The sequence below is a fragment of the Chelonoidis abingdonii genome, chromosome 4 (genome assembly GCF_003597395.2).
Source record: "Chelonoidis abingdonii isolate Lonesome George chromosome 4, CheloAbing_2.0, whole genome shotgun sequence".
Taxonomy (NCBI): Eukaryota; Metazoa; Chordata; order Testudines; family Testudinidae; genus Chelonoidis; species Chelonoidis abingdonii.
Window position 1 is genome coordinate 145,416,158 of NC_133772.1, and position 9,369 is coordinate 145,425,526.

The 9,369-nt window shown below is 40.0% G+C and overlaps 1 protein-coding gene across 1 annotated transcript in view; it reads right to left on the reverse strand.

Annotated features, from left to right (window-relative positions):
* Positions 1–5,253: 5,253 nt before the first annotated feature.
* POLE2 (DNA polymerase epsilon 2, accessory subunit) overlaps positions 5,254–9,369 on the reverse strand; it is a 33,824-nt gene continuing 29,708 nt past the window's right edge. Inside the window, exon 19 of the mRNA XM_075065738.1 lies at positions 5,254–5,686. Coding sequence (XP_074921839.1) covers positions 5,668–5,686 — 19 coding nt within the window. The 3' untranslated portion in view covers positions 5,254–5,667. The remainder of the gene's footprint in view (positions 5,687–9,369) is intronic.

The window sequence follows — 9,369 nt, forward strand, 5'->3', positions numbered from 1 at the left end:
CCTGGTTCTTTTCTGCAGAACTGCTGCTTAGCCAGTCAGTTCCCAGCCTGTAGCAATCATCTTACCACCAGTTGGAAATCTCTCCAGGACAGCAAAGAATTTCTGAAGGTAGCAATACATTCTCCCCCAGCTCCTGCAGAGGCATCTAGCTTAAAGCCCCAGTGTCATGTTAACCTTCAGAGTCTCTTTAAACTTCCATTTTCTTTTTTAAAAAAGGTCAAAGCTTTCAGTTAAGGTGTGAAGTTTCCCACTGAGGCTCTTTAAAATAATATGGTTAAATAAGTAACAAGGTTAAAAGCCACTGTGGGTAAGAGCTATTCAGGTTTACACAAAGAGGAAGAGAAAAGTCTAGCCTTTTTTAAGAAATATTTCTTCAAATTATTTTTTTAAAAAGTTGTTTTCCATTGGAAGGACTTTGTTAATTTTGAGTGAAAATAGCTTGTTAAAGTGACTGAGACTTAGAAAGAAGCACCACTCAGACATGGAAGGTTTTTCTCATGATGCATAAACTTCAAGTATCCACAGCACATTAAGCATATTGATTACTGCCCAGCTTTCTACTGGGAACAACCTTGTTACTTCATTTAAGTTATTTATAACTTTTTTATTTTTAGCCTCCAACTTTAAATGTGGGTCTAGCTTTAATAATTATAGGGTTAATTTCTTTTTTATATGTTGAGCAACATAAGAAGGGCTATGCTGGGCCAGATCAATGATCCATCTAACCTAGTATCCTGTCTTCTGCTAGTGGCCAGTACCAATCCATCTAACCTAGTATCCTGTCTTCTGCTAGTGGCCAGTGCCAAATGATTCAGAGGGAAGGAACAGAATAGGTCAATTTATCAAGTGATCAACCCCCTGTTGTCCAGTCCTAGTGTACAGCTGTCACACATTTAGGGACACCCAGAGTATAGGATTGCTACTTCTGACCATCTTGGCTAATAGTCATTGATGGACCTATCCTTAATCCAAGTCTTTTTTTAAACCCAGTTATACTTCTGGCTTTCACAACATTCCATGGAAACAAGTTCCACAGGTTGATTATGCATTGCATGTGTTCCTTATGTTTGTTTTAAACTTGCAGCCTAATTTCATTGGACCCTGGTTCTAGTGTTCTGTAAAGAGGTATATAATACTTCCCTATTTACTTTCTCAACATCATTCATCATTATATAGACTTCTGTTATATTCCCCTTATCTTTTCTAAACTGAACAGTCCCATGCTTTTTAATCTCTTCTCCTATGGAAGCTGTTCCATACCCCTAAATCACTTTTGTTGCCTTTCTCTGTATCTTTTCCAATTCTGATATATCTTTTTGGGAGAGGCAGACCAGAACTGCATGTAGTATTCAAGATGTCGGTGTATCTTGGATTTATATAGTGCAATTATATCTGCTATCTCTCCCTTTCCTAATGGTTCCTAACATTGTGCTAGCTTTTTTGACTGCTCCTGCACATTGAGTGGATGTTTTCAGAGAACTAGCCACAATGACTCCAAGATTCCTTCCTTGAGTGGTAACAGCTAATTTAGAATCTGTCATTTAGTATGTATAGTTAGAATGTTTTTCAATGTATCAACATTGAATTTCATGTCTTTTTGCTGCCCAGCCATCCAGTTGTATGAGATCCCTTTGTAACTCTTTAGTTAGCTTTGGATTTGAGTATCTTGAGTAATTTTTTTATCTACTGCAGACTTGCCACCTTACTGTTTACCTCTCTGTCCAGATAATTTATGAATATGTTTAACGGCACAGGTCCCCATACAGATTTGAGGGATCCCATTGTTTACCACATTCCATTATGAAAACTGACGATTCCTATCCTTCACTTCCTATCTTTCAGGCAGTTATTGATCCAAGAAAGAATCTTCCCTCTTATCCCATGACTGCTTACTTTGCTGAAGAGCCTTTGGTATGGAACTTTGTCAAAGGCTTTCTGAAGGTCCAAACACCCTATATCAACTGCTTCACTCTTGTCTACGTGGTTGTTGACACCCTCAAAGAATTCTAATAGACTGGTGAGGCATGAGTTCCCTTTACAAAAGTCATGTTGATCCTCCCCCAACATATTGTATCCATCTTTGGGTCTGATACTTCTGTTTTTTACTATTGTGTGAACCACTTTGCCTGGCACAGCAGTTAGGTTTACCAGTCTGTAATTGCCAAGATCACCTCTGGAGCTTTTTCTTAAAAACGGTGTCACGTGACATTCACTATCCTCCAGTCATCTGGTACTGAGGCTTATTTATACAAACAGTTGCATACCATTAGTAGTTCTGCAGTTTCATATTTGAGTTCCTTCAGAACTCAGGCGAATACCATCTGGTCCTAGTTACTTATTACTGTTTAAAATATGCATTTGTTCCAAAATCTTCTCTATAGCCATCTCAATCTGGGACAGGTCCTCAGATTTGTAACCTAAAAAAAAATGGTTTATGTGTGGGAATCTCCCTCACATCCTCTGCAGTGAAGACCAGTGCACATAATTCATTTAGCTTTTTGGCAATAGCCTTGTCTTGGATGAGTGCTTTTTTGGCACCTTGATCATCCAGGTGCCCCACTGATTGGCAGGCTTTCTTCTTCTCATGTACTTAAATTTTTTTTGCTCGCTTCAAATTCTTTTTTGGCCTCCATCATTGTACCTTTACACTTGACTTGGCAGAGTTTGGGCTCCTTTCTATTCTCAGTAGGATTTGACTTCCAATTTTTAAAGGATGCATTTTTGCCTCTGTCTGCCTCTTTATGCAGTCTAGCCATGGAGGCATTTTTTTGGCCCTTACTGATGTTTGGTTTTTTTGAGGTGTACATTCAGTCCAAGGGCAAGTCTACACTAGAAACAATACATTGGCGCAGCTGCACTGGGTCTGGTGAAGATGGTTTATGCCAACAGGAGAGCACTCTCCCATCAGCATAATTACTTCACCTCGGTGAGAGGCAGAAGCTGTGTCGGTGGGAGAATGTCTTCGGCCGACATCGCATCAGTGTGGACAGCACTTGGGTTGCTGTAGCTTGCATTGCTCAGGAGGGTGTGTCTTTTTCACACTCCTAGGCAACTGTTAGTTAGATCAACTTAAGCAGTAGTGTAGTCCTGCCCCAAGCCTGTTTTGACGTTGCCTGCAAGTTTAATGGAAACTATTTAACATGTCACTCTTTGTGCCTATTCCTTTTAATTTCCATTTAACTAGCTCTCATTTTTTGGTAATTCCCCTTTTTGAAGCTAAATGCTACTCTGGTGGGTTTCTTTGGTATTTCCCCCCCTACAATGATGTTAAATTTAATTACATTATAGTTGCTGTTACTGATTCAGCTATATTCACCTCTTGGGCCAGATCCTGTACTCTACTTAGGACTAATTCAAGAATTGCCTCTCCTCTTGCGGATTCCAGGATTAGCTGCTCCAAGAAGCAGTCCTTAGTGGTGTCCAGACATTTTATCTCTGCATCCCATCCTGAGGTACGTTTTTGTAGCCTCTCTACTCTCCCGGAGCATTTCACAGTCACTGTCACAATCCTGGTCATGTGGTCTGTAATGTATTCCTACTGCTATACTCTTATTATTCAAGCAGGGAACGTCTGTCCATAGAGATTCTATGGTACTGTTTGATTCATATAAGATTTTTACTATATGGCTATGCCTTCTTTCACATACAGTGCCACTTACCTACCAATGAAACCTACTCTGTCATTCCTTTGTATTTTGTACCCTGTATAAGCGTGTTCCACTGAGTTTCTGTGATGCTTGTTGTATGAATATCCTCCTTTAATACTAGACACTTAGGTTCACCCATCTCAGCATTTAGACTTCTAGCATTTGTATATCAGCACAAAATGTGTCAATATTTAGTTGTCTGCATTCATGTGACGTAATTGAATGGGACTCTTTCATTTGACTGTTTCTGCCTCTCCTCTTTACTGGAATATAGGGAGGATTTATTAAAGGGGATACTCTAAGGCAGTGGTTCTCAACCAGGCATATGTGTACCTCTGGTGTACTCAACTCATCCAGATCAGTGTTTCTCAACATGGGGGTTGGTGCCCCAGGGGGTTACAGGATGGGTTTGGGGGAATTGCAAGGCTGGCATTAGGGGATGGCAAGCAGGACAGTTGCCTGCCACACCCCAGGGGGCGCCACAAAGCTAAGTTACATGGTTCAGCCCGCAGCAGTGGGGCTTTGGCTTCGGCCAAGACTCATAAGGGAAAAACAGGCTCAAGTATCACACTGAAATGTAAGTACAATTAAATGAAAGTCAGCCATTTTTCAGTAATACTGCACTGTGACACTTGTATTCTTATGTCTGATTTTGTAAGCAAGTAGTTTAAGTGAGGTGAAACTTGGGGTACGCAGACAAATCACACTCTTGAAAGGGGTATGGTAGTCTAGAAAGATTGAGATCCACTGCTCTAAGAGATGTCTCTGTCCAAACTCTGTGCTCTTCCACAATTGTTGGCTTTCCCGTAGTTCTTAGTTTAAAAAGTCCTCTATGACCTTTTTAATTCTGCATTCCAGCAATCTGGTTCCGCTTTGGTTTAAGTCCTTCCTGTACAGGCTCCTCTTTTCCCAAAAGGTTCCTCAGTTTCTAATAAACCAAAATCCCTCTTCCCAACACCGTTGTCTCATCCATGCATTGAGCCTCTGCCGTTCTGCCTAACTGGCCCTGCATGTGGGACTGGAAGCATTTCAGAGAATGCTACTAAATTTGGCCTCCAGAACCTATGTCCTTGGTATCTACCAAAACAAGATCAAGCAGTTAGATACTTTAATGTTCCTGGCTTGTTTCCAAGGTGTCTTTATTGGATCAGGTGCAAGAATGGTGTTAGTGCAGAACTGTCAAAATTACTATAGTTTAAAATATTTTTGCAGCTGCTCTTCAAAGAAGATTCTGCCTCTCACAAATAATTTTGTCTATCATGTGATTCAGTGTCTGTCCAAATGCCTCTAACATTTACATTTCAAAGATATTTCTAATTCTGTACAGACACTACGGCATAAAATACTTCACTGAGGAAATGTTTTATGTCACACTCTTTAGTAGCCAAGCTCAAATCTTTCTGTGTATGCCAAAGGAAGCCTTTGATCGCCAGTGCTTTTTCTCCTCACTGATATTTCATTGGATTTCATCAAACACGGCAATATAGCGAAGATCAGGTGCAGGCTACTCTATGCTGGTTCCAAAGGGGACTAAGCAAATATTTAAGGCACATACTTATTTTTAAACTATCAAATCAAGTGTAGAATAATTCATACAAAACTGCTCAAGAAAGATTTATATCTGTGTGTCAGAAGTAGATCCTGACTTAAAGACTAGCACAAGGTTAAACAACAAAATTCTCAGAAGAGGCACACAATTTTGAATACGTACTTAATGTTTAAATATAAAATATACCCAGTTTGAGTATCTCTTTTAATTGCATCTCCACTTCTAGTTTTCAATCTTGCAAGTTAACTCAAACACAGTATATTATGAATCCTTCATTCTTCTAAGAAACTAAACAGTGACATTTTTTTCCTGTAAAATTTATTTACAAAATTTGTCTTTTGCATTGACATTTAAATATGAATAATCTCACACACAATAAAATAAATCCATAACCGTATGAAACGATCTAAAATTAGTTCTGCAGTATGTTGGAACAGAATGTTTGACTTCTTCGTGCAGTCTTTCAGAAATTCAGAGATCTTGAAGTTTGCTGAAAATATTAAAAACAATATTTAATTTTTAAAACATGCATCATTTCTTGAAACCAATTCACTTACTACCATTATGCTCTTCCATACCTGAAAAGTTTAATAAAGTCTGAAATATTTGAACAGATTCACTGCCTTTTTGTGGGGTATTTTCTATCTTCTGGTTTATTTTATGGGTTTATACCAGCCATTAAAAAAAAACAAACCATCTAGACAGATTTATTAACTGAATCACAAAGCTCTATTTAATACAAGAAATATTTTTCATAAGCTTCTATTGTAATTGATTCAAAATGAAGCCGATCTCATCACAACAGTAAACCTACTATACAAAGCTTTCTGCTTCCAACAGATTTTGACTGGCCTTTTTTCCAATCACTGTCCAGACCAGATGAAGTTTACAGGTGTAAAATACTGGAAATCTAAAACTAACCCACAACACTTGTTGACTAGACCTAGGCACAATACAGCACGACCTCCACTGAGGCTTCCAGATGTCCAGTTTTCTACCAGAAAATCCAGTCAAAAAGGGACGTGTAGTGTCTTGATGGGATACCAAAAGTCCAGTTACGATGAACAGGGGGTGGGATGGGAGGAGCACCAGGTCATCAACCTGCACCAGGCCCCTGCTCAACCAGGGCTGACTCCTACCTGCATCTTGTGGGTAGGCAGGCTCCCCGTCAAGGGCTGCAGTTCTCTGGCAGCACAAGAGCAGAGGGAGCCCAGCTAGGGTGTGATAGGGGTGAGGACAGAGGACTGAGGGGGAGAGCAGGGGGTTGGGCATGGGGGAAGAGGCAGGACGGGGGAGGTTCTGGCACTCCTCTGGTAGTGTCTGGTTTTCAGAATTCAGAAAGTTGGCAACACTAACCTCTGTAAGTTAATTACTTACTTTCATCATTGCCATTGAGCTTGAGGTACTGGAAAGCATAAGGTACTTTTTTTTTTGTTAAATATACTGATTTTATTATTTTATCACCTAAATTTTTACTATAATTTGTAAATTTATGGTTTGTATTGTAGGGATTTAGGACCCTGAATACACATATATTTATGTATAAAGTATGTCAAAAATTGTGTTAGTTATTGGAACATTTGCATCCAGATACTGTTAAGATATTGTTGCATTTAATAAATAAATAAGCAAATACAAATTCATGTTAGTGGAAAATGACCAGTTCCTGCCGAGGTTTGTGTACTTCACTCCATCAGCTTCAATGGGACCTGCATGTTTGTTTCTGAAGGCAAAATCTGACCTTCACTTCACTGTCCCCAAGTACGCTATGTATGGGTACAAGTAGACCCCTGGGGGGGTAACCAGAGAAGATGTTCTTTTGTCAATATCATTAGAACATAAAGAACAGCGGTACTGGGTCAAACCACAGGTCCATCTAGCCCAGTATCCTGTCTACTGACAGTGGCCAATGCCAGGTGCCCCAGAGGGAGTGAACCTAACAGGTAATGATCAAGTGATCTCTCTCCTGCCATCCCTCTCACCCTCTTACAAACAGAGTCTAGGGACACCATTCCTTACCCCATCCTGGCTAATAGCCATAATGGACTTTGCACTAGAGGAGGTTTGGAATTAATTGATAAACTCACATTAACAAGTCCCGGACCAGATGGCATTCACCAAGAGTTCTGAAAGAACTCAAATATGAAGTTGGCGGAACTATTAACTAAGGTTGGTTACCTGTCCTTTAAATCAGCTTCGGTACCCAATGACTGGAAGTTAGCTAATGTAACACCAATATTTAAAAGGGCTTCTAGAGGTGATCCTGGCAATTACAGACCGGTAAGTCTAACGTTGGTACCGGGCAATTAGTCGAAACAATAGTTAAGAATAAATTGTCGACACATAGAAAAACAACTGAGCAATAGTCAAATGGTTCTGAAAGGAAATCGTGTCTTACTAATCTATTAGAGTTCTTTGAAGGGTCAACAAACATGTGGACAAGGGGACATCGTGACACAGTGTACTTAGATTTCCAGAAAGCCTTTGACAAGGTCCCACCAAAGCTCTTACGTAATTAAGCTGTCATGGGATAAAGGGAAGGTCCTTTCATGAACTGAGAACTGGTTAAAGACAGGGAACAAAGGGTAGGAATTAATGGTAATTCTCAGAATGGAGAAGGTGACTAGTGGTGTTCCCCACGGGTCAGTCCTAGGACCAATCCTATTCAATGTAACATAAATGATTGCTGGAGAAAGGGGTAAACAGTGAGGTGGCAAAATCTGCAGATGATACTAAACTGCTCAAGATAGTTAAGACCAAAGCAGATTGTGAAGAACTTCAAAAGATCTCACAAAACTAAGTGATTGGGCAACAAAATGGCAAATGAAATTTAATGTGGATAAGTAAAGTAATGCACATTGGAAAAATAACCCCAACTTTGATACAATTGATGGGGTAATTTAGCTACAACAAATCAGGAAAAAGATCTTGGAGTCATCGTGATAGTTCTCTGAAGATGTTCAGCAGTGTGCAGGTGGTCAAAAAGCAAACAGGATGTTAGGAATCATTAAAGGATATAGAGAATAGACTGAGAATATATTATTGCCCTTATATAAATCCACGGTACGCCACATCTTGAATACCGTGTACAGATGTGGTCTCCTCATCTCAACAAAGATATTCTAGCACTAAGAAAGGTTCGATAAGGGGCAACTAAAATGATTAGGGGTTTGGAGAGGGTTCCATATGAGGAAAGATTAAAGAGGCTTAGGACTCTCAGCTTGGAAGAAGGAGACTAGAGGGATATGATAGAGGTATATAAATCACGAGTTGTGTGGAGAAAGTGGATAAGGAAAAGTTATTTACTTATTCCCATATACACAGAACTAGGGTCACCAAATGAAATTAATAGGCAGCAGGTTTAAAACAAATAAAAAGAAGTTCTTCAAGCGCGCACAGTCACTTGTGGAACTCCTTACCTGAAGAGGCTGTGAAGGCTAGGAATAAATTCATGGTGGTGAAGTCCATAAATGGCTATTAGCCAGGATGGTAAAGAATGGTGTCCTAGCTCTGTTTTGTCAGAGGATGGGAATGGATGGCAGGAGAGTGATCACTTGATCATTGCCTGTTAAGTTCACTCCTCTGGGGCACCTGGCATTGGACTGTCAGTAGACAGATACTGGCTAGATGGACCTTTGGTCTGATCCGGTACAGCTGTTCTTATGTACCGACATTAGACTTACCAGTCTGTAATGCTGGGATCACCTCTGGAGCCTTTTAATATTGGCATTACATAGCTATCTTCAGTTGTTGGTACAGAAACCGATTTAAGACAGGTTACAAACCCTAGTTAATAGTTCTGCAACTTCACATTTGAGTTCTTTCAAAACTCTTGGGTGATGCTATCTGGTCCGGTGACTTGTTACGTTGAGTTCATCAATTCCAAACCACCTCTAGTGACACTTCAGTCTGTGACAGTTCCTCAGATCTGTCACCTACAAAAGCCGGCTCAGGTTTGGAATCTCCTACATCCTCAGCCATGAAGACTGAAGCAAAGAATCCATTTAGTTTTCTGCAATGGCTTTATCGCCTTTAAGCGCTCTTTGTATCTCATCAAGGGGCCCACTGGTTGTTTAGCAGGCTTCCTGCTTTCTGATGTACTTAAACATTTTGTTATTACCTTTGAGTTTTTGGCTAGCCATTCTTCAACTCCTCTTTGGCTTTCTCTTATAT